This window comes from Pituophis catenifer, unplaced genomic scaffold (assembly GCF_029215685.1).
Source record: "Pituophis catenifer annectens isolate HBS135680 unplaced genomic scaffold, rPitCat1.0.hap2 SCAF_2, whole genome shotgun sequence".
NCBI lineage: Eukaryota > Metazoa > Chordata > Lepidosauria > Squamata > Colubridae > Pituophis > Pituophis catenifer.
Genome location: NW_027256882.1, coordinates 167,080,039 through 167,105,051, shown reverse-complemented (window position 1 = coordinate 167,105,051; position 25,013 = coordinate 167,080,039). Strand labels below are relative to the sequence as shown.

Here is a 25,013-nt window from a genome sequence, read left to right as displayed (position 1 = left end):
CTAAGGAAATCCTTATGATGTGATTTTGTAAAGTATTAGGGGTCAGCTATTGCCCACCTTACAGGTAGAGCTCCCAGATCTAGGTGGCAAAAATCCAGAGGACCATTAAATGGTAGCAAGGGAATACAAGCCCTATTTCTTTGCAGCCCATGCCTGCAGTTCAGGATTATCAACATTTGGCAGGAAAGCCCTTTCCACATTTTATGGAATCTCATTATGATGGCTCACAATTGATCTTCAATATTCCACAAAGCATGTAATAAAGTTTAGCAGGAGAGAAGTCCAACAGTTTGGTCTTTCCCTTCATTAGACAATCTTCATTGGTTAGGCCAAGGGTCAACAACCTGTGGCTCTGGAGCCGCATGTGGCTCTTTCACTCCTCCGCTGCGGCTCCGTCACTCAAATTATACGTCACAACCACCAAGGTGTGACACTCACTGCCATGTGATTTATTAAGCTTTTCAACCCCCGGTAGGCCAACCATAGATAAATCCAAGAAAAGAACAGTTGCAGAAGAAACGAGAACATTTAATTCAACTATATATGCTAGTTTTGTGGCCGCTCAAGAAATAGTCAGGCACGGGAAGGGTTTTGTGGCTCCCGGTGTTTTTTTTTCTGTGGGAAAGGAGTCCAAATGACTCTTTTGAGTGTTTAAGGTTGCAGACCCCTGGGTTAGGCAGTTTTAAAGAAAGCAATGGTTTTTCAAGCCTGTCTCATATCTCCATTCTGATAATTAATGATGGTTGTCTCCTCTTTTCCATCTATCTTTAATAGAAAGCTACTGTATTCATTTTAAAAAATGAAGATTGCACCATTTTTTTGTTGGTAATTGGCTACATTTGGTTATATCTTCTAGGTTTCCCAGTATGGTATCTAAAAATGTATGTAAATGATTTTAAACACCATTGTTATACCACTTCCCACTTTTTTTAACCAGGATTTTTAATCCTCTCCCTCATAGAGAAATTCTTGGAAATTCAAAAGAGCACATGCTTTTTTTGTAAACCAGCATCTATTACAGATGTTGTCGTAATACAGATTCTAATTTTTTGGTTGCCTAATCGCTCATGAAGTTGGTGGAGATGCAACAGTGGAACTTTGCCTGTTAAAGTCTGACTTATTTTGCAGCTGTATAACGTGTAGGAGAACACTATACAGTTTGTGTGGTGGAGTGGGAATAAATTAATGAGTTAAACAGGCAATCATACAATGTCGTGGAAAAGCAGCCATCTTTCTAATTTTCTCTCTGGATAAACGGGAGGCGTTTTCACCACCCAAATTCCATCAGGAAAGTCGAATGCAACAACCCCATTATGGGGTTGTATGAGGTTATATTAAGAACATAATCCTTCGATATTACGTCACTGACACTTGCTTTCGCTTTCAACGAGATAGATGGAAAGAAATCTCCTTCCTTCCACAACAGCGATCGCCTCAGATACCCATCCTGAAGTCACCGCTTGCCAGACGTCAGATAATAAGTGCAAAGCAGAAGGAGCGTCGAGAGTAAAAACTACATCTCCCATAGTGCCTTTTGCACCCGGTAGTAGCTGGCAGTGGCGAAGGAAGAGCCACGCGTTTCCCTTCTTTTTTTTTTTTTTTTTTCCTTTTCTTTTCACCAGCTCAGCGATTTTTCTTTGGTCTTTGGACTCACTTAAACGTGAGCAACAGCTTGTACAACAGTTTGCACTTTCCTCGTTTTAGGCTGTTATGCTGGCTTTTCCTTTTAGACACTTTGCCAAGGTAAGATGCGGTGCGAATGACAGACGGGGCTGTTGTGGAGGGGAAGAGAGCAAGTTGCTTTGCCCGCTTGAAGTGGGAGCAGAGATGCGGAGAAAGAGGGGCAGTTGCTTCATTGATTAACTTCTGAGAAGCGCTTTTGAGCCGGCGGTCTTTGATGTTTGGGGGCCTCTTGGGATGGAGAGCGGATGACTTGAATTGCAAAGAATCGGGGGATCTGACCTCAATGATCATTTTCCCGCCCCCCCCCACCCCCCAAGCCGCATGGAGGGTGATGAGTTATTTAAAAAGGCCTAAGCTGTTCTCCACGCTTGGTTCAGTTTTTCTACTTCTCTGAACAGCAAAAAGTTTCGCTGCTCCAGGAAAGATCCATCTCCTCCTCCTCCTTTCCCCCCCACTTCATTTTATATCTTTTGTTTTGAATGGGACTGTTAAGTGTGCAAGTTTAGAAATCGGAGTTTCTTGGGTAAGGAGTTTATATGCCCGCCTGGGGCTTATAGCAGGGATCTGATAGCGGCACAGATCGTTGCCATTCTGCTACTCAATTATTATTTAATTCTGGCTAATAGCTCTTGGAAGCGGCGCAGAGCAAGGCGAAGAGTTATCTTGACGTTCAGGACTGAGACACTATTATCAGCGGAAACCTCTCCAAGCAGTCACGCTTTGCTGGTTTTTATGGGCTAATTTTTTTGTAACATCTCTTTTCTTTCACATACTGTCCTATCTGACATTGCAGCTTTGAAGAGAGGAATTACAGAACTGGTTAGAGCCTCCGGCCGGCAGGAAAAAAAGAACAGGGATAGATCAGAGACAAAACTAACTTTTTGCAGCTACTCTGACCTGGCTAAAGGTCCCTTGGCAGGAACTCTGTTGTACCCTGGAACCGTCAACAAAATGACCCGCCCCTCTGAAAATTGCTCTCTGATTTGCGGACTGTTGATTAGATAATGTCATTAAAATTCTCCTTTTTAAAAAAAAAACCCCACCACAACAAAAAAGATTAAAGCTTGTGTGGCAAATCTATCCTTGCAACCTGTCAAATATTCCTTTCCTTTAAAAAGGAATTTTATTTTTTTTCCCCCTGGCAAACAGTGTTGGAACATTTCACCCTTAAAGCCAAACTTGAGGCATTCTTAAGTTTTGCTACTTTGCTGATGCAACTTGTATGACGCCGTTGCATCATCTGCAGAGGAGATTGTGGTTGTCTGATAATCCCTTTAATAAAGAAAATGAAAGCCAATTTTTTTCCCCCTCAAGGTGCCCGTCATTTGTGGTAACAGCTTTACTTTGAAATGAATTTTAGTGGTGGGGATGAGGGAACCAGTCCAGCTTTGTAGGCACATATATGCATCCAGCAGTTCTTCCCTGACGGGATTTACCAGTTCAGCAGCACAAGCAGAGGCCTCAGAAGAGGCCTACGTGTCCATCTGCAGCACAGAGCCATCTCTTGTCTTACCAGACCTTGAAATTGACTGTCCCGCTCGCCCCTCTAGCTTTGTCTTTTGAGTTCTCACTCCATTGCTCATTCATTGAGTCAAGTGGCTAGAAATATCATTCCTTTTCTGAGTTCCATTTGGGTAAGATGCTGTAAGGAATGTAAATGCCATTCTGCAAATTCATTGAGACAACTTGGAGGGAAGTTGACTAACTTCAGCAATTTTGGGTTGCATGCTTGCCGGTATATAGGACCGTGTTCCTTAATGTTCGCAGAAGTAATATTTTGCCCTTTCCCTCCCAATCTTCAAAAACTACCACTGTGCTCAATAGCTGTCCAATGACAGAAACTTGCAATTTAAATTTCTTGCTATGCATATGATTTGTGTGATGATAGTCTAGTTCTGACATGAAGATAATTGCTACTGGTCACTGCTGCAAAAGCCAGCATGGCAGAGGGAGAGAGTTGGTCTGAAGATCTATGATGGATCAATGTAATTTACTGGGTAATCTAGTCTTTACACCATTTTCCTCCAACCTCACAGCCTCCAGAAGCAATGGGCTCTCAATAAAGGAGAATATTTGTAGCTCAGGGTTGAAATGAGGGGTCCTTGGTGCTCTCTGAGCTTGTTTTCTTGCATATGTTTCATTACCCAAACTAGGGTAATACCTAGTTTGGATAATGAAACAACTGCAAGAAAACAAGCAAGCTCAGAGAGCATCAAGGATCCTGCAATAGGCTCTGTTGACAATGCTCTTTGTGCTATCGGGAGTTGCAATATTAATATACTGTATCTGGAGAATTCCAAGCAGTAGAAATCCGTTTAGGCAGTAATTCCCAAACTTGAATGGCTCCAGATGCTTTTGGAATATAATTCCTTTCATTCTTTGCCATTGCTTATGCTGATAGTAGAGCAGGAACATCTGAGGACCCAAGGGTGGAGATTACTGCCACGTCTGGTTTGGCAGTATCTTTCATGTGATCTTAATTACATGAAGGAAGAATTGAACTGTACCCTAAACCTTGCAAAGACATCTTTGAGGAATGTGGCCCTTCCCTCACTGGTTTCGAAAAAGGGAAGTTGCTTTAAACATATGGGGTTTCCTCAGGGATTGGGGAATATTTATATATGAGCAGTCTTTCCCCCAATAAATGAACAAGCACTGGCTCTTAGGATTGCTATCAATCATCTGGAGATACTTCACTGAACTTAAAAGTAGCCCTGCTGATCAGACCTAAGCCCATTTTAGTCCAGTGTTTTGTTTCTCACAGTGGTTAGTCAGATATCTCTGAGAGGCTCACAGGCAAGATAGTCCCCTCTTTTGTCATAATTCCCTTGCAGCTCTCTTTGAAGGCACAACATCTTGCATATTATTATGAGTGATGATTTGGGAACCAGAACTCTCTGTTCCCAGAATGCTCTTTTCCTGCCTACGAAGCTTTTTTTCTATAAGTATTTTACTGCTTTGGAAGACTTACCTCTTTGTTGAGTTGTTCCCTGTCCACAATTATTCTGTTCCTTCTGTCAGATAACAAGCTCGAGGTCCCATTCTGAGATGAACTAAGAAGAATGGGACCAGTAAGAAGGATTTTTCTATGGTAGCCCTTCCACTGTGGAATCTGTTGTCCTTGGAAATATGCTTGGGTCCCTCAATCCTGGTTTACAGGAAATCTCCAAAACCTTCTTTTTTAAATAAGACTTTATTTGTCTTGGTGCCTGGTGAGGGGAGAGGAAAATCATCTTATTTAAGCCAGTCATTTTTCCTCAGGCTTTTCCTAATTTCATGCTTTCTTTCCTTATTCAGATTGTTGACCTCAGTAGCTTCCAAGTTTGGACTCTCAAATGAAATTTAACTATCATTTAAATTATAGTTGGTGGCGCGCTGTTAGAATGCAGTAGTGCGGCTATTTCTGCTGACTGCTGGCTGCCAGCAGTTTGGCAGTTCCAATTTCACCAAGCTCAAGGTTGACTCAGCCTTCCATCCTTCCGAGGTTGGTAAAATGAGGACCCAGATTGTTGGGGGCAAGAGGCTGACTCTGTAAACCGTTTAGAGAAGGCTGTAAAGCACTGTGAAGCGGTATATAAGTCTTAAGTGCTAGGTGGCCATTTCGAATATGTATTAATGGGGCTTCCAGTAAAGGATTTTGCCTCCTGTAGATAATATACAGTGTGTTTATACGATTTTTGAAGAATCAGTTGTTTTTTTGACTGGGATGGCTTATGCTGGCTCTTTTGTGATCCTGTCTGCTCTTTTACCTTTTCAGCCCCTACAAAGATGCTGCCAGGCAAGGGGGAGTCTGAGGGCCCAACACAGCAAGGCAGCTGCAACTTCTTCCAAAGAGGCCTCAGGCTGGACCGGGCAGGAGAGCTTGGCAGAGAGTGACCCTGAGATGTGGGATTTGGTACAGCAGGAAAAAGATCGCCAGTGCCGGGGTCTAGAACTCATTGCCTCAGAGGTGAGTGAGAGAAGCATTTTCTTCCTCAGTCTTGGGTTGAAGATCAAGTAGATGCATTTTACTTTGGATCCTTCCAATGAGGGAATGTTGTCATCTTCCTTGATACCTAAAAACATATACAGGTAATCCTCGACTTACAACAGTTCATTTAGTGACCATTTGAAGTTACAATGACACTGAAAAAGTGAGTTATGACCGTTTTTCACACTTATGACCATTGCAGCATCCCCATGGTCATGTGATTTACATTCGGTTGCTTGACCACTGACTCACATGTATGACGTTTGCAGTGTCCCGGAGTCATGCGATCCCCTTTTTGCGACTTTCTGACCAGCAAAGTCAATGGGGAAACCAGATTCACTTAACAACCGGGTTACTAATTTAAGAACTGCAGTGATTCACTTAACAGCTGTGGCAAGAAAAGTCTTAAAATGGGGCAAAACTCAGTTAACAAATTTCTCACTTTGCAAGCTAAATTTTGGGCTCAATTGTGGTCGTAAGATGAGGACTACCTGTATTCAGCAGAGGCTTAGTTACTTTACTTCATAATGACAAATGCACCCAGATCTTTAAGAGTACAAATTAAGAAGTTTCAGTTGTATTTTTATTGTGTCCATCATATTTCCTGGTACAGTAGTAAATCAGATGTTTCTTGAAAACCAACAAACAATCTGCAAAGGTGATAGATTTCCATCCTTTCATGGAAGTGTTCTTCCCTCTGCAATGGATATATTATCGCAGAGCACGGCTAATACCGATCAGTAGACTGGCCTGATGTCTGTTCATTTGTCTCAATCCAGTAAATTTTTTAGAATGTGGATCTCTAGTTCAACTCTTTGCAGCTCCCTAGAGAAACTTACTGGGATTGCTGTTCTGTTGTTGACTTAGGTTCTCTATTTGCAAAGTAGTGTATCTTAAAAAATTGTTGCAAGAATTATACAGTTTATAATGTCTTTTCTATTGTCTTGTAATATTAATGGAAAGGATGATAATTGCCTTTAACCAGAAACCAGCAACATGTTTTTCATACTGCCTAGCCAAAGGTTAAGAAACCCCAAAATATTATTTCTCTCCCGATTTGGAGTTCTCCTCTTCTACTATAGGGTTTCCTGCCTAAGTAGAGGGTTGGACTAGAAGACTTCCAAGTTCCCTTCCAACTCTGTTACTCTATTCTATTCTACTAGATATTCACCCTCACCTGCTATTGCTCGCTTCCAAAGTGGCCATTACAGCACTGGCTCCACTTGGGAAGCATCAAAGAAGGAACAGCTTGATCTTCCCATTGTGTTTATCTGAATTAAAATCTGTCGCTCCATAAAATATAGCATTTTTCTTCTTTAGCATAAGAGAAACAGAAATGTCATTGAGGTTCACTTTCTTTTTTTCCCCTCCCCATTCAGCACTTCCTTTTTTCTCTTTCCTCAATTTCAGAATTTCTGTAGCCGGGCTGCCTTGGAGGCTCTGGGGTCGTGTCTCAACAACAAGTATTCCGAGGGCTATCCAGGCAAGAGGTAGTATACTTTATTATGGGACCAAAACAGACCTTAATAGATTGGGATGGGCAGACATGAGAAAAGATTAAAAACGAGATTGCCTGAGTTTATCCTCAGCAGTTTGCCTTAGAATAGGAAAATACGGTAGTCTTTAACTTACAACAGTTTGCTTAGTGACTGCTCAAAGTTACAACAACACTGAAAAAAGTGACTTATGATTATTTTTCACATGACCATTGCAGCATCCCCATGGTCACATGATCAAAATTCAGATGCTTGGCAACTGACTCATATTTATGACGGTGGCAGTATCCTGGGGGTCATGTGATCCCTTTTTGCAGCTTCTGTCAATGGAGAAGCCAGATTTACTTAACAACTGGGTTACCAACTTAACAACTGCAATGATTCACTTAACAACGATGGCAAGAAAGGTTGTGAAATAGGGCAAAACTCACTTAACAAATATCTTTGTTTAGCAACAGAAATGTTGGGCTCAATTGCGGTCGTAGGTCAAGGGCTACCTATATGGCCTTATAAAAGTTGCTTAGGTTCCAATATGTCCACCAGTCCTAGTCATTAGTCAAATAACATTTGAAGGACCATGATCCCTCCATTCCAGGCCTACAGCATCTTCAGTACTACGCCACCCTGCCTGCCACGAAGTGATATGTATTTATTGTATACATCGATACAGATATAAGTACTCAGATATCCATTACTCCGTCAGGAGGAGGAAGTCCTATTTTCTGTTCTTTTGGATTATTTTGGGAGTGAAGGCTAAGGGAGCATGTAGATCCTACTGAATCCTTCCCACATGCCTGGTGTTTGCCAACCACATGAAATGACTTGCCTTCAGAAGAGGCCTCAGACATTTTGGTAAGGTCCATTTTGGGGCAGAAACACTTATATGTTGGCTCTGAAACTGACCTCTGATCCTGTTGTGGCCCGTCGGCGGCCAGTGGAGCTGGCAGCAGAGTCAGACAATGAGGAGGTTGGGGAGGAACATGGGCCAGTTCTGGGGGCTGGGGAAAGCTCAGATGAGGGCTCTGTGGCAGAGGCAGAGGCTAGACAGCATTGAGGCAGAGGAACAGTGGAGCCTTTTCCCAGTGTGCACATGCGCAGAGATGCCAGAAGACAAGAACAACTAAGAAAGCAGGGTCGACTTGGGAGTAAAGCCACACCTTGGAAGTGATTGGCCCCTCCCATAGGAAACAAAAGAGGAGTGAACGGGGAGTGGGCTTTTGCAGGAAACAATTCGTTCGTTTGTTTGTTTGTTTCAAGAGTGGAAAGTTCTGTTCGTGATTCTAAGAGACTCTGTGCCAAGTTTTGCCTTATACTGCATTGGGAAACTAGTTATCTGGCAGCTTTCCAAGCGAGATAAGGTTTGTGTTGATAAATATTCCTCTGAAAGACTGTTTGCCAAAGCCTTGCTGACTGTGAATGAAAGGAATTCACAGTCGTGTAAATAAAAGGGCTTTTGCCGGGACCAAGACACTGCTTCATGCTTTTTAAGGAAACCTAGGTCAGAACAGATCCCGATGGCGGAGATAAAAAACATGTTATAGCTATATTTTGGAAACCAGGGGGAGGGGGAAAGTGTTGTATGGACATTTATTATGGATGAGGTGCAGAGACTTACATGGAGAGAAGGGGTGACCAGAATGCTTCGTTAGGGAATGGTTGCCAAGGTAATGTTCTTTGTACACTGTGATGGCATGGAGGGGACAGATGAAATTTTCTTCTAGTTTTTCTCTGTTTCAGAAATTAGGGTGGCATTATGTGTTTTTCTGTTACTAACATTTCCTTTCTGGCTATTGATATCCTGATGCAGGTATTATGGTGGTTCTGAGGTGGTGGACCGCATTGAACTGCTCTGTGAACGCCGTGCTCTTGAAGCTTTTGACCTGGATCCTGAACGCTGGGGGGTGAACGTCCAGCCTTATTCTGGATCCCCGGCCAATTTTGCTGCCTACACAGCCTTGCTGCAGCCGCACGAACGTCTCATGGGCCTGGATTTACCCGACGGGGGCCAGTACGTGTCTGGATTGGGGAATGAAACTTGGGGAGGAAAGCCTTGTGAGATGTTCCAGTCTAGTAGCATATTAGAAGGGGTGAAAAGGGAGGATTGGGCTGCCACAGTTGGGAATAGCTGAGGGGAAAGAGAGGAGGTTGGTGCACAAGAATAACCGAGAGAATGAGAATCTGAAGGGTTTACTGATCCGCAAGAAGAAGGAACTGAAGAAGCTGGAAGAGGCAGGGAGAAGACCCAGAACGACTCAAAAGTGGAATTTTTGGAGTACCCTATTTTGACCAGCAATATATAAAACTCATAGAATAAGGCTTACCTCCTCATTATCTGTCTCTGATTTAGACATAACCATGTTTTCTTTAGTTTTGACCTATAGACTTTTCTGTCATCTCCTCTGGATGCCAACATGGATGATGTTGATGTTGGATCAGGGGTGAAATGCTCCCGTTCGGATCGGATCGCCCGATCCAGTAGCGATGGAGACGGGTGGTTCGGAGAACTGGTAGCAAAAATCCCTGCCCCCCCCCCATACCCAGCTGAGCCGCACAATCATCAGAGGCTTTTTTTTTTACTTTTAAAAGCATTTTTTCTACAACCTCTTTGGCTGAAAAAATGTTTTTAAAAGTAAAAAAAAAAAGCCTCTGATGGTCGCGCGGCTCAGCTGGGATCCCAGCTGAGTTACCTGATCGGGAGAGGCTTTTTTTATTTTAAATGCCTCTGACGATCCAAACTGAGTTGCCTGGTCGTCAGCGGCATTTAAAAGAAGAAAAGCCTCTGCCGATCAGGCAACTCAGCTGAGATCATCAGAGCCTTTTGAAAGCATTTTTTTTACAACCTCTTCATGGAAGAGGTTGTAGAAAAAATGGTTTTAAAAGTAAAAAAAAAAAAATGGCCACGCCCACCCAGTCACATTAACCCCCCCCCATCAAGCCACGCCCACAGAACCGGTAGTAACAAATTTTAGATTTCACCACTGTGTTGGATGATGTTGAAGAGCATCTGCCTCTGCTTTCTGGGAACTGCTATCCCTTGTGTCTCCCCATAATCTACACCTCTCCCCATGCTGCCTGTCTCATGGTGGCCTTGCGGGGGAAGCGCCTGGCTAATTTGTAATCCCTTTAGACATAAATATTTGTCCCCTTAGCTTCTTGGCTTGAGTTGGGCTATGATTGAGGCTTAAGCTTTGTCTTGACAGAATATCTTCCTTCTTCTTGACAGCCTGACTCATGGGTACATGTCTGATGTCAAGCGTATCTCAGCCACGTCCATCTTCTTTGAGTCCATGCCTTACAAACTCAATGTGAGTAAATAGGAGTTCAAAATATTTGCATGGCCCTGATTTCCTTCTCTGCTTCTGACAGTAGGTTGAAAATGCAGATCTAGAATGGTAGGCTAAAGAGTTCCTGATCAAAACTTAGTGGATGCATGCAGAAGATGGCAATGACGATCAAACTGAATTTTGTAAAAATCTAAGATTTTTTATGCTAATCTCAATGACAACCAAACAAAGCAGTTTAGCTTCTTTGCTTGCCAGGAAGTGTGTGAGCGGTGTTTTCTGAAATCAGAATTATGACTAAATAGGTTTTCCAGTAGTTGAGAGGATGGTGGGAAAAGTTTCATTTACACATGGACTGGATCTCCCTGCAGCTGACAGAAATTAGAATAAATTACACCCATTAGTAAACTATGCAGATTCAGTTGTGAAGAAAGGAAAAAATGGACACATATGCTTAAGTTACTGAAATAGATTTCATGAGCATCAACTTTATTCATTCATGTATGCCCACAATTCAGTATTGTATCACCCATTCACCCTTAGTAGCTTTGATGTCTCTTCTGGATATGTTGTGCTGAAAGATCACTCTTCTGAATAAAGTAGACCTTTTTACACTCAGATGGCTTCATCCAACCTTCTTGAGTGGCTCTTAACTTTTGCAAAAATGTAGAATAACCTTTCCAATTTAGAGCCCTGGGTTGAATTATATTTTGTTTTAAGTTTTTAAGTTTCAAATTTCTATTCTGTCTGAAGTAATCATTGTTATGCTTGGGGTGGTTGAATCTAACCTTGATATCTGCTGTCAGCTTTTATTTTGTTTTTAATTAAAATGTAGAATCACTTTCTCAGCTAGCGCCCTTTATTACATCTTCATGTGTGTGTTAAATGTTAAATGTATGACCTTGCAACTTTCAAGGAATTTTGACCATGTTGACTGGAATTTGCCAGATATTGGGACTTGCAGTCTTATGTGTCTGGATGATGTCCGGTTGAGGAAGGCTAATTCACAGGATCTTATCTGTCATTCCCACACCCTGCTGCTTGTTTTCTACCATCAGGGTATACAAACAGGCTTAAGGCTGAGAATCTTTATTGCCAGCACTGAAGGAGAAAGGAGAACATTAGGATGTATTTATGTATCCGCTACGGGAATCCAATAAAATTATTTGTTTAAATGGGATTTCTTTCCCTTTTTAGTTCCAGCCTGATTCTCTGTGGATGCCCTTGTTTGAATTCTCTTACAGTTTTTTAAAAACCTTTTTAGAAAATCAGGAAACTGATTGTTGGCGGTATCAACCAGCTATGAATATAGTGGCTGGGAAGGGATGGCTAATAACACCTCTACTTCAATATCCTGGCTGGATTTAATGCAAGCTTCTAGAGATGGTGTATTTTCCTGTAGGTTGATCTACACAAGTATTTTGTACTAATTTTGCCAACATTTGGAGGAGGACAGTACAAGTAGTCCCCGATTTACAACAGTTCATTTAGTGACCGTTCAAAGTTACAACAGCAGTGGAAAAAACGTCCAAAAGGTGCTTTTTTCAAGAGGCAACTGGACTTTCAGAAAGTCCTGAAAAAACACCCTTGGGACAACTATGACGTGGATGACTGAGTATCTCCATAGACATTTAGCAGTGAAAAAAGTGACGTATGACCGTTTTTCACACTTATGACTGTTGCAGCATCCCCACGGTCATGTGATCAAAATTCAAATGCTTAGCAATTGGCCATATTTATGATGGTTGCAGTGTCCTGGGTCACGTGATCACCTTTTGTGACCTTTTGACTAGTAAAGTCAATGGGGAAACCAGGTTTATTAAGAACCATGTTACTAAGTTGACAACTGCAATGATTCACTTAACAAGCGTGGCAAGAAAACTCATAATATGGAGCAAAGCTCACTTAACAAATGTTTCACTTAGCAACATAAATTTTGGGCTGAATTTTGGTCGTAAGTTGAGGACCACCTGTATTGATTCGTTTCTCTGTCCACTGTCCAGCCAAAAACAGGACTCATTGATTATGACCAACTTGAGTTAACTGCCCGACTGTTCCGCCCACGTATCATCATCGCTGGCACCAGCGCTTATGCCCGCCTTATTGACTATGCCCGCATCAAGAAGGTATGTCTTAGTGGATTGGGAGGACAAAGGTTGAACTGAATGAAACGGCAAAGTGGCATGCGCTTACCTGTCCTCATCTATCCCTTTTTGTCAGGTGTGTGAAGAGGTGAAGGCCTACCTGCTTGCTGACATGGCCCACATCAGTGGTCTGGTGGCAGCCAAAGTCATCCCATCACCCTTTGACTATGCTGACGTGGTGACTAGCACCACTCACAAGACTCTGCGCGGGGCAAGGTAAAAGTGTGATGTAGACGGGCATATGCCATTCTGTTTGGGCAGCAAATATATGTCCTTCAGCCAGAGATGAAGGATTTGGGGAACTATACAGTAATCTAACAATATCTAAGGAGCCATGGTATCCCTCATTTTTGCAGTTGTACCAAGGACTATGGCTTCAAGACAGGTTATATATTTTATATTCAAAAATTCTGTGTTGTAAACATTTCTAGATAATATTGGGCTATTGCTGTCTGACTCTGTGGAGAACAGCTGACATCTATATATATATATAGCGTTGACCAATAGAAGAGAATATATGTAGCTCAGGGTCAAATTGTGGGGTCCTTGGTGCTTTCTGTGTTTGGTTATTTTCTTGCAGATGTTTCATTATCCAACTAGCTAACATCAGTGCTAGTGCAGGGAGCACCCAGGACCCCATACAGTGTTGGGACAGATATATCAAAAGTCTTGATGAAATACGCAATACATTTTTCTTCATTTGACCTACTTGTGTCTTCTAGGTTTATAAGTTCTGTGGTTTCTCTGCCATTCCCAATACAGAAAGTGTGAGTTACTTGGGAATAATAGGAAGCATGGTGTTCCTGCGCATAGTCTGTTGAGGAAACAGACTAAGTTTTATCAGATTCAAGTCATTAGCATTGCAGGAGTAGCCAGCTGAGGCTTCTTGTAAACTTACTCCAAAGTTAATTAGCAGAGATTATCTTTGGAGCTCAATACAAAGTCAGAAAAGGACGGTGCACTGCTGATTAGCCAATAAGTGAAATTGCAAGTCAAAGAAAGTACAACTTTTTTAAAAAAAATATTGCCTGTCACTTTTTGGATGCGTATCGAATTTTGGAATGATAACAATACAGAATTTTTGCTTTATTTATTTATTAAATTTGTTTGCTGCCCATCTCGCCACGAGGTGATTCTGAACCCACAGCTCTTGAGATTTCTGTTTAGCTTCTTTACGTCCATTAACATTTTTTTATTGAGTTATAAAGTAATGTAAAATACAAAATACAAAGTAAATAGGAAAGCAGTGGGGAGGAAAAGGGGAAGGAGAGGTGAGGAAAGGAAAGGAAAGAAAAAAAAAGAAAAAGAAGCATTGACTTCCAACTCTCTCTCTTACAGTAAAATAAGGCATTAACATCAAATCACAACTTTTTGCTTTTTTCATAATAATATGAACAAGCCATTTCTATAAAGATCTATCAGTCTAATCAGTAAAACCCAGAGTTTCATTCTTCTCCACATCAAGCACAAAGGTCAGAAGCGGTCTCCACATGGAAACAAAAGTATTTATGTTCTTTTCTTTAATCAAAGTGGTCAATTTTGTCATTTTGGCCAACTTCATTAACTTCTGCAACCATTCGTCCATAGTGGGAATCGAAGTGTCCTTCCATTTTTGTGCATTCAATAGTCTTGCTGCTGTCAACATATATAGTAACAAAGTTCCAATTTTTTAATCTATTTCTTTTTCCATTAAACCCAAGAGGAAAAGTTCTGGTTTCATTTCTGTTTAGCTTCTGACGTTTGACTTCTGAGATTTCAGTAGTTATAAAAACGAGAAACTTACCGTACATTTTTCTTAACCGACGGAATCAAACGGAGGTGAATTTGCTTCCTGTTGCTATAATCACCGCTGTTGTCTTTGCTTCTGTAGAATTACTGCAAACATGGTCTTGATGAAGGACATTATATGGATGGAGGATTTTTTTTTTTTTTAAATGACTGCGAAAGAGAATATGTTCAGCCTGGCACCTTTTGGAGCAATATTTGAGGGTCTCTGCAATAAGCATCTAGCCAAGAGACGTCTGTTTTGATGCTTCCGTCTTCGTATTGCACACAGGTCAGGGCTGATTTTCTATCGTAAGGGTGTCCGTTCTGTGGACAAGAAGAGTGGCCAGGAGACCCTTTACAATCTGGAGGACAAAATCAACTTTGCAGTCTTCCCCTCTTTGCAAGGTGGCCCCCACAACCATGCCATTGCTGCAGTGGCAGTGGCACTGAAACAGGTAGGAAAGAAGGGGTCTGTTTTCTTTGGGGTTTGGATGGTCTTGAGTGGATTTTAGCACAGTTACTGGGACCGACATGAAATATTGATGTTCAAACCAGTTTATGATTGGTAGTCAAGCCTTTGGTTTATGGGTTCTTCTCAAGTGGGCAGTAGCATCGTCTTATCTCTCTTCAGTTCTAACTCTGAAATTTAATTGGCCTTTCACCTCAGCCAAGTTGGATGTTCTACCCTCTGCACATCCCTTTCCAACAGTGCTTATGACCCTGTGGAGATGGCTTTGTAGAATCCCTGAGCCATGTGCTCCTTTGTTGCTCTCTCTATAGCAGGAGTGTCAAACTCGATTTTATTGAGAGCTGCATCAGGGTTGTGTTTGACTTTGGGGGGGCGGGGACCGTGGACTGGATGGCATGGCCAGTTCGATGTCACTCATGTTAGGGATGCCTGTGGTGGTCTGAGTGCTCTGCCAGTGAAAATGTTTTTGCTGGGAGAGGTACCGCAGGCCAGTCCTTTGCTGTTTCCAAGGTAGCCCCACGGGCCAGATCTAAGCATCCCGCAGGCCGGATCCGGCCTGCAGGCAGGGGTGAAATGCTACCGGTTCGCTTCAATTCGGGCGAACCAGTAGCGATAAAAACTAACAGTTCAGGTGAACTGGTAGTAAAGAAATGCTTTAAAAAAATTTTTTAAAAAAAGGTTCTAACGATCATAGCTGTAATAAGTAGTAAATTCTTTAAAAAGTGTAAAAAAAAAAAAAGTTGGCCAGGCCCACCCAGTCACATGACCAACCACCAAGCCACGCCCACCAAGCCACGCCCACAGAACCGGTAATAAAAAGTTTTGCAGTTCACCACTGCCTGCGGGCCTTGAGTTTGACATCCCTGCTCTATAGAGAATTAAGGACAATATATATTTATCCTGTATAAAAAAAACCTAACCTGGCAAACAGCACAATGTGTATCTTTCATTGTTTTTATTTGAGCAAGACCCTGACATACCTTTCCAGGTTGCCCTATTTTGTGCTACCGTTTGTTGCATCCATCCTACCTGTGGTTGAAATTCAGCACATATGTCGTGATTGCCACTGCTATTTATGCTACAATTATTATTTTCAACCGTGTATTTTATGTACTTTTATTGCAATATTTTTAAAAGTTTTATTAAGAATTACAGGTCGATGTATTTACGTTGTGCTTTCTGGCCCATAGGCAGTTACAAAGATTTTGATTTGATTTGACATGGAATGAGCAATACTTCTAAAGCATTGGACACCTAGCAGCCTTTAGAAAAGGGAAGCTTCCAACAGGCAACTGAGAAGAATTTTGCTGAGAGCAACTAACCTGCCTTGGCCCTTTGTGTTTACAGTTTGATCTGCTGAGGTGCCAGAACAACATCTGTTGTTAAACCATTGCAAAATATGGCCAACTAGGTTGTTTCCATGCCACGTTCTCTATCCTGCTTGTATCACTCAATCTAGTTATAAACCCAGAGTTAATCTTAAGGATAATACCAGAGGATTTATGTTGGCAAATGAAGACAAATATGCGTGTCCCAAGATAATGTTGCAGGATCCAATCTGAGTGGGTCACAAAGGTTTATTCTTCAGGCTTGTGCTGAAGCCCATCCTCGGGGAACTTCTCTCTCTCTCTCCAGAATGTATCATTCTGAGGATGGGCTCCAGCACAAGCCTGAAAGTTTGGAAGAATGAACTTTTAGTCCCCGGGACCGACTTAGTTTGGATTTATATTGGGGCAAACAAACATGAAGTCATCAAGGTGGAATAAATCCCGGAGAGTCAATTAGAATTGAATTTATTGCATTTTTGCTGTAACGAGGATTGTCTTCCTTATTTGATTCAGCATGGTAGTTCTATTATTTCTGGGAGAAACTAAGACTTTCATTCCCCAACTTGGTGTCCTCCAAGTTCATTGGATTTGAGTTCCATACTGGGTGGAAACTCTGGGAGCTAGGGAAGTCTGGACCAAACTCTGAGTAATCCAGAGAATGGGAGTCTATGGAGATTCTCAGTCATCCAGATCATGGTTTCCCAAAGGTGAAACCGATTTAGATTGGATTTATATTGGGGCAAACAAACATGAAGTCATCACAGTGGAATAAATCCCGGAGAGTCAATTAGAATTGAGTTTATTGGATTTTTGCTGTAATGAGGATTGTCTTCCTTATTTGATTCAGCATGGTAGCTCTATTATTTCTGGGAGAAACTAAGACTTGCATTCCCCAACTTGGTGTCCTCCAAGTTCATTGGATTTGAGTTCCATACTGGGTGGAAACTCTGGGAGTTACGGAAGTCTGGACCAAACTCTGAGTAATCCAGAGAATGGGAGTCTATGGAGATTCTCAGTCATCCAGATCATGGTTTCCCAAAGGTGCTTTTTCAAGAGGCAACTGGACTTTCTGTGGGTTTTTTGAAAATGTTTCGCTTCTCATCCAAGAAGCTTCTTCAGCTCTGAAGAAGGATGGAAGGTTTTGGAATTAACATAGCAATGCATTCGAGCTGTGCAATATTTTGGATTTAAAAGAAAAAAGTTGCTTAAGAACGCAGAATGCAGAGTCGCATCTGTTGGCCATTCCTTAAAGCATCTTCACCTTTTCCCAGGATTGTGCAGCTGCTCCCTGCAGCTGCAGAACAATTCTGGGAAAAGGTGCATTTGATTCAAGGAGTTGCTGACAGATGCTACATGCGTGCCTACGTGCACTGTGAAATTGTGAAATTGCCTACATGCACCGTGATCTTGTATTATGCATACAATATCCTAGTAATTTAACGTTTACCAGTAATACATTTGTTGGCTTTAAAAAAAAAAAAAAACAGTTCAATACAGTTTAAGAGATTCTGTGCACCACAGCCTTAGTTATTTGGATATATTAGTTTGGCTGGGTAGATAAATAGGTTCTATTAATACATCACACTAAGCCATGCTTGTTTTAAGCATGCTCAATTGAACAAGCTGTAAACAGGGCAGAATTAGTCTTGCAGACAGGCAAAATAATCCCAGCTTCTTGGTCTAACTTTTTAAGATGCTCTTGTCTTATAGCTTTGAATTGCTGAGGGACAGTATTCGCCAGATACGCTTAAAAACCATGTGTCCCCATTTTCACATAATAGTATAGTTTTAATTGCAATAGCAGTAGATTTACAGCCCCCTCTGAATAGTTTACAGCATATTGCCCCCAACAATCTGGGTTCTCATTTTACTGACCTCGGAAGGATGGAAGGCTGAATCAACCTTGAACCAGTCAGGTTCAAACTCCAGACTGTGGGCAGAGTTAGCCTGCCGTACTCTAGCCACTGTGCCACCACGACCTGTCTTTTAATCAGTAAGCCATGAACAAATCATGGTTTCTAACAAAGTTTTATTGCCCTAAAAGGTGATTGATTCTGAATGGCCTTAGCATAATGTGGGAACCCAACTATTGTTGTGGTCCGCCAGCAGCCTGTGGAGCTGGCAGCAGAGTGGGACAGTGAGGAGGCTGGGGAGGAACATGGGCCAGTCCTAGAGTCTGGGGAAGGATCGGATGAGGGCTCTGCTTTGGAGGCAGAGAAAGGGCCATCTGGGAGGTACGTGCTGCTTCCAGAGCCTCCAGAGTCGGACCACAGCGAGGCAGAGGGAACAGGGGGAGCCTGTTCCCAGTGCATGCATGTGCAGAGCTGCCAGAAGGCAAGAACAGTTAAAACAAAAGGGACAACTCGGGAGTAGGGCTTGGAGATGATTGGCCCCTCCCATAAGACTTAAAAGAGGAGCAAAGGCACATGGGCCTTTGCAGGAAGCAACGTTATTAATTCTGTTCAGTTTAAAGCCTGAAGCTCTATTTGATTCTGGACTCCGTGTGGCTTTGCCAATTAGGTCTTTGGCAGCGTGTCAAGGGAGATAAAGGTGGGTGATTATCAGCCTTATCCTGAAGGACTCTTTACAACTATTTGGGACTCATCTGTGAATGAACAGAATTCACAGCTGTTAAAATAAAACAGGTTTTTGGGACTACTCATGTGTTTTACTGACTCAGGAAGCCTAGGTCAGAACAACTAGAAAGTTGTCCTTTAAATCTTTATGATGGGACATCAAGAGTCCTATGATGTCCTATAATGTCATAAGTTACACTATAGAAAAAGTAATGCTGATTCTTCCCAATCTTGAATCCCTTTCTGCTTTAGGCCAGCTCACCCATGTTCCAAGAGTATTGTCAGCAAGTACTGAAGAACTCCAAGGCCATGGCAGAGGCGTTGCTACAACGAGGATACAATCTTGTTTCAGGTATAGTGAAGATGTGCTTCAATGTGTGATAGAGCATACATAGGAGCAGCTTTTTCTGAGCTGAGCTGTTGGCCACGCTAGGTGAAAATGGTGTACAGGTAGCGCTCGACTTCAGTTCAATCAGTGACCGTTCGAAGTTACAACAGCACTGTTTCAGACTTAAGACCGTTGCAGAATTACGACCCTGTTTCAGACTTATGACCGTTGCAGCATCCCCATGGTCACGTGATTTACGTTCAGGTGGTTGACAACTGGTTCACATCTATGACAATTGCAGTGTCCCTCAGGGTCATGTGACTATCTTTTGCAACGTTCTGACAAGCCACGTCAATGGGGAAGCCAGATTCACTTAACAACCAGGTTACTAATTTAACCACTGCAGTGATTCACTTAACAAATGTGGCAAGAAAAGTCGTAAAAGGGGGCAAAACTCACTTAACGAATTTCTCACTTAGCAACATAAATTTTGGGCTTAATTGTGGTCGTAAGTTTAGGACTATCTGTATTTTAATGTTCTCCCCCATTAGTAGCTGCCATATAGAATGATTCTTAGGCAAAAGAGAATAATTCTAGGCCAGCTTTTCATATGATGTGTGGATGGATGGACTTTTTCATGTGGATTGAAATCTCCACCAGCAATCTGAACTGGTACACCCCATATCCTCCTTTACATTATAGCCTTCTTTTGATGCCTGAAGAAACTGGTTGTTCAGGCAATATTCATGAAGAAGAGGCTGTAAAAGCAGTTCTTGACTTACAAGAGTTCATTTAGTGGCCATTCAAAGATACAACGGCACTGAAAAAAGTGACTTATGACCATTTTTCACACTTATGACTATTGCAGCATCCCCTTGGTCACGTCAACAAAATTCAGTCACAAACAAAGGCAAATATATGTGTCCCAGGATAATGATGCGAGATTGAATGTGGGTTGGTCAACGGGACCAGAGATTTACTCTTCCAAGTTTTTGGACATGGCAGCCGATTCATATTTATGACGGTTGCAGTGTCCCAGGGTCACGTGATCAGCTTTTGCGACCTCCTGACAGGCAAAGTCAATGAGGAAGCCAGATTCACTTAACAACCAGGTTACTCACTTAACAATTGCAATATTCACGTAGCAACTGTGGCAAGAAAGTTGGGGCAATGCGGCAAGTTGTACAATGGGGCAAAACTCACTTAATAAATGTCTTGTTAGCAACATAAATTTTGGGCTCAGTTGTGGCCATAAGTCAAGAACTACCTGTATATAGTGCAGATGTGAAGGTCTGTAGGTATTGGCAGGCAGATGCTTGGTAACGTAGTAAGTCTATGAGAGAATGTGAACAATATTGTGGTCGGAGGGAGGGCACATTCAGGTGGTCGACTCAGCCAAGAACGATATAATATTTTCCAACAAGATAAAACCCCTATTATGTTGAGGTAAACAACATAACATGAAATTTGTTGTGCCAGGGGAGGTATTTGCTTAATATTGCTGTATATGTAGTTTTCAGGGCTATGTGCTTTGTAATGGGGTAATTCTTAGTGGGTACAATGGAGGTCACTTGTCCCCAGGTGAATCAGAGATTTAGTAAAAATATTGCCCATTAAAGTAAAAAAAAATATTTTTCTAAGAGTTTTCTGTCTCATCTTTTCCTGGTAAAAATTGCTTTCTCTTATGCCATAATAATCTCAGGAAAATCAGATTAGCGATATATATATATATATATATATATATTTTAGCAGTTTGGTCTATTGCTTATAAAAAGGAATAAAAGTAGGTTCAAGAGAGATATGAAAATGAACTTTCCAAAGAAGTCATGTAAACCCGTATACGGAGGCATGACATCTTATATTATCTATATCTCTGCTCAGAGCTCAAGGGAAGCTGGATTCTATATCCTGTTCTGAGACCTTGAAGGAGAGCATACAGTAGTTACCCCATGGAAATCATTGACACAAGATTTGTTGGCTTGGAGTTTGGGTCAGTAACATGAAAGAGTTCATTTACTTCACGAAGGAGATATCTGCCATATCTTAGCTGTGATCAAGAGATTCTGATTTGGACAGAAAAAGCTGAACAAGAGGCACTTTTGCCTTGAATCAGCAGGGCAATTCTATTTGGAGGTTAATCAAAATAACTTCTAAATGGACCTCTAATTATAGAGATGTAGAGCATTCTGCACTTGGTGATAAGAATTATGGGAGTTGTCCATTACATCCAGAACAATGGTCCCCAACCTTTCTGGGTTGGCGGCCTGGCCTGGCGGGAGGAGAAAGAGGGGATAGTTTTTTGTGAGGGGCAGGCGCGCATAGACCCAGCTTCATTTGTGTCAGTGGTGAGTGGGGCTGCGAGCACTAGTATTGGCGCTCATGCCGGCCTACCACTCATGTGGCCCGGTTACAAATAGGCCACAGCCCGGTAATGGGCTGTAGCCCTCAGGTGGGGGACCTCTGATCTAGAGGCTTCCCTACCAGATTGGGCAAAACTATAATAGGATAAGATAAGATAAGATAAGATAAGATAAGATAAGATAAGATAAGATAAGATAAGATAGGATAGGATAGGATAGGATAGGATAGGATAGGATAGGATAGGATAGGATAGGATAGGATAGGATAGGATAGGACAGGACAGGACAGGACAGGACAGGACAGGACAGGACAGGACAGGACAGGATAGAATTTTATTGGCCAAGTGTGATTGCACACATAAGGAATTTGTCTTGGTGCATATGCTCTCCGTGTACCTAAAAGAAAAGATACATTTGTCGAGAATCACTTAATGCTAGTCATAGAGTACAAATAAGCAATCAGGAAACAATAGCAATATAAATCATAAAGATACCAGCAACAAGGTTACAGTCATACAGTCATAAGTGGGAGGAGATGGGTGATGGGAACGATGAGAAGATGAGAAGATTAATAGTAGTGCAGGCTTAGTAAATAGTTTGACAGTGTTGAGGGAATTATTTGTTTAGCAGAGTGATGGCGTTAGGGAAAAAAACTGTGCTTGTGTGTAGTTGTTCTGGTGTGCAGTGCTCTATAGCGTCATTTTGAGGGTAGAAGTTGAAATAGTTTATGTCCAGGATGTGAGGGGTCCGTAAATATTTTCACAGCCCTCTTTTTGACTTGTGCAGCATACAGATCCTCAATGGAAGGCAGGTTGGTAGTGATTGTTTTTTCTGCAGTTCTAATTATCCTCTGAAGTCTGTGTCTGTCTTGTTGGGTTGCAGAACCAAACCAGACAGTTATGGAGGATTGCTGGGGATTGGTTAAATTGCCTGGAGAAAACGTAACTCTTCTCACTCTTTCGGACTAGGTGGCACAGATAACCACCTAGTACTAGTGGATCTGCGGCCAAAAGGTATTGATGGAGCCCGGGCTGAAAGAGTATTGGAGCTAGTGTCCATCACTGCTAACAAGAACACCTGTCCCGGGGACAAGAGTGCTTTGACACCTGGAGGCTTGCGACTTGGTAAGAGCAAGGAATTTTTAAAAAATAGATTATGTGATTGTTTCACACCTGTGGATGATGATTCTTAAAATGATGATTCTGCACCATGGCAACCCTAATTTCAGATGCATTAAAAAAAATGCTTTTCCCCATGGTCAACTGGTTTAGAAAAATCAGGAATGGGTGCATATTTCATTAATACAGAATGGACTACATCCAAGGTTACACACAAACGTTGTTCAGCAAATACACTGAAATTTGGGGGTGGGGGGGGCTTTCTTATTTTGGGCACCCGCAATCTACTCTTCAGCACTTTAAGCTATTTTGGGAAGCTCCATGGGATTGGAAGAAGAATCCATTCAACACTTACTATTCCTTCAGCGGCCGAAGGTATTTAAATGCAATCCTTGCAAACACCGATGTTGCAGGATTCAGGATCACCTGCTGCTGAGCATTTCTTAGACACATTTTACATTAATCTCCATCCTTCACCTTGCTGTAGAAGAGCTTGTGTATACAGATGGGAAGGGGAATTTATAAACTGAATTTACACCCCTGTATATGTGGGAGCTTTTCTTGTCTTCCTTATACACTGCAGCATGGGTGTCAAACTCGCAACGTCACATTGCTGTCATGTGACATTTTGCAACGTTTTTCCCATTCGTGGAGCTGAGGTGGGTGTGGTCTGCCCATGACGCACCTGGCTCGCGTGACGCCAGTTTGACTCCCTTGCACTACACTAAAGCCTTATCCACTCAGGGTTTCACAGCATAGTATTTATTTGTAAATTTGGTCTTCAGATATTAAAAGCAACACTTCTTGAAATTATTTTGACTTTTTCCACAGGAGCACCTGCGCTTACTTCCCGACGGTTCCAGGAAGCTGATTTTAAAAAGGTTGTCGAGTTAATCGACGAAGGAATCCAGATTGGATTGGATGTCAAACAGAAGACCTGTAAGTCAGTGTGTTATAAAAAGCCAAAATCTGATGGTACTTATTGGCCAAATTTTTTTTCCAGTCAGTGAGTTGAAGTAGAAATTGCATTGGCTGAAAATGTGGAGACATTGATGAACTACTTGGTTATGTTTGATGGATTCATTACATTCTTTGCTATATTTTAATTGTGGTTCAACTGAGACTCACATGGTAACAAGCATCCTCTGAATGCTGCCTACCATCTTTTTATTGATCTTGCTATGTAATTTCGACATGCACCCAAATTTTCCCACCTAAAAATGAAAGTGGATTAATGTGTTAACACCCACTAGTCTAGATTTTTTTAGTTTGCTCTGTGGCCTGGAAGAGGGGGAAAGCAAATAGTTCATACCAGAGGGGATATGGAAACCCAGTAGCTATAAGACAACCTTCATCAACATGATGTCCTCCAGATGTGCTGGATGAATTCCCATATTCACCAGTCAGGGCAGGGGAAAACTGCCTTGGGGATTAATTACAATTATAAAAGAGAAGTAGGAAGTATTTGGGAGCATTTGTGGATCAGAGGGTTTTCTCCTGTGGCTCGTATTTTTCCATGCATTGGCAACCTCCAGTTTGTTTACCCTCTTCTCTTTGTTTTCCCCCCCACAGCCAAACTGCAAGACTTCAAATCCTTTTTGCTTTCTGATCCAGAAACAAAGCAGAGGTTGTCAGATCTTCGGCAGCGTGTTGAAACCTTTGCCCGTGCCTTCCCCATGCCTGGCTTTGACAAACGTTGAGATCTGGTTCAACTGAAGACTGGCTAACCATGACACCTAGATGGCCAACAAGCTAGACATGAAGAGTCCCTGAAGCCTTGTCTCTCAGAGCTTTATCTAGTGGAGCCCCTCTTCACTCAGAGGTGATCTCCTTGGCCATTTTCCCCCCCTCTATTCCTTATCCCCATTTTATAATGACTCAGAACAACTTACTTTGTGTAAAAGAACTTGGCTCTGACTCACAATACATGTATTAGATTATGCAGAATGACTTGTAAGAATTAAAGTGATCCACCTCTTTCTATGAATGAAGACATTTGAGCCCTTTGTCAACATTGCTGCCTGCAGGTGTCTTCTGTACGTACGTGTATCATGCAAATATTTTCTCTGCATGTATATGCACAGCCAAAGATGTGAATGCGGATGTTACCCTTGTTCATCATAGTAATGTTTCTACATAGCAACAGAAGTAGGCAGCATCATGCCTTTGTAACAATTTGTAACAAGATCAACTCATACACACTGGATCGCATCAAAGGCCTTAACAAGCATATTGTTTTAGATCCATCATATGAACATGTAACATACGACCAATCAACAAGGGAACCAGTCAGCTGCTCAGAATTTAAATATAGCTCCAAATGAACAACCCATCACGCAACCAACTGACCACACTGGCACACAAGACATATATAAGCTAAATAGGAATAGGACCCAAAAATCCCACTGATGATGTTTCCTAGTCTGGTAATGAAACGTACGGGAACTGAATGGAAACAAGCTCGGAGAGCAAACCGCTGCCAAAATCTAAAAC

General features: G+C 42.0%; 1 protein-coding gene across 1 annotated transcript; it reads left to right on the top strand.

Annotated features, from left to right (window-relative positions):
• The first annotated feature begins 1,632 nt into the window (after positions 1–1,632).
• SHMT2 (serine hydroxymethyltransferase 2) lies at positions 1,633–24,511 on the top strand. The gene is made up of 12 exons (XM_070938004.1): positions 1,633–1,743; positions 5,441–5,632; positions 7,064–7,143; positions 8,957–9,157; positions 10,373–10,454; positions 12,434–12,556; positions 12,651–12,790; positions 14,631–14,796; positions 18,967–19,066; positions 22,371–22,526; positions 23,352–23,459; positions 24,093–24,511. The coding sequence occupies exons 1-12, from the start codon at positions 1,711–1,713 to the stop codon at positions 24,218–24,220; spliced, it is 1,509 nt and encodes a 502-aa protein (XP_070794105.1). The 5' UTR covers positions 1,633–1,710; the 3' UTR covers positions 24,221–24,511.
• Positions 24,512–25,013: the final 502 nt, after the last annotated feature.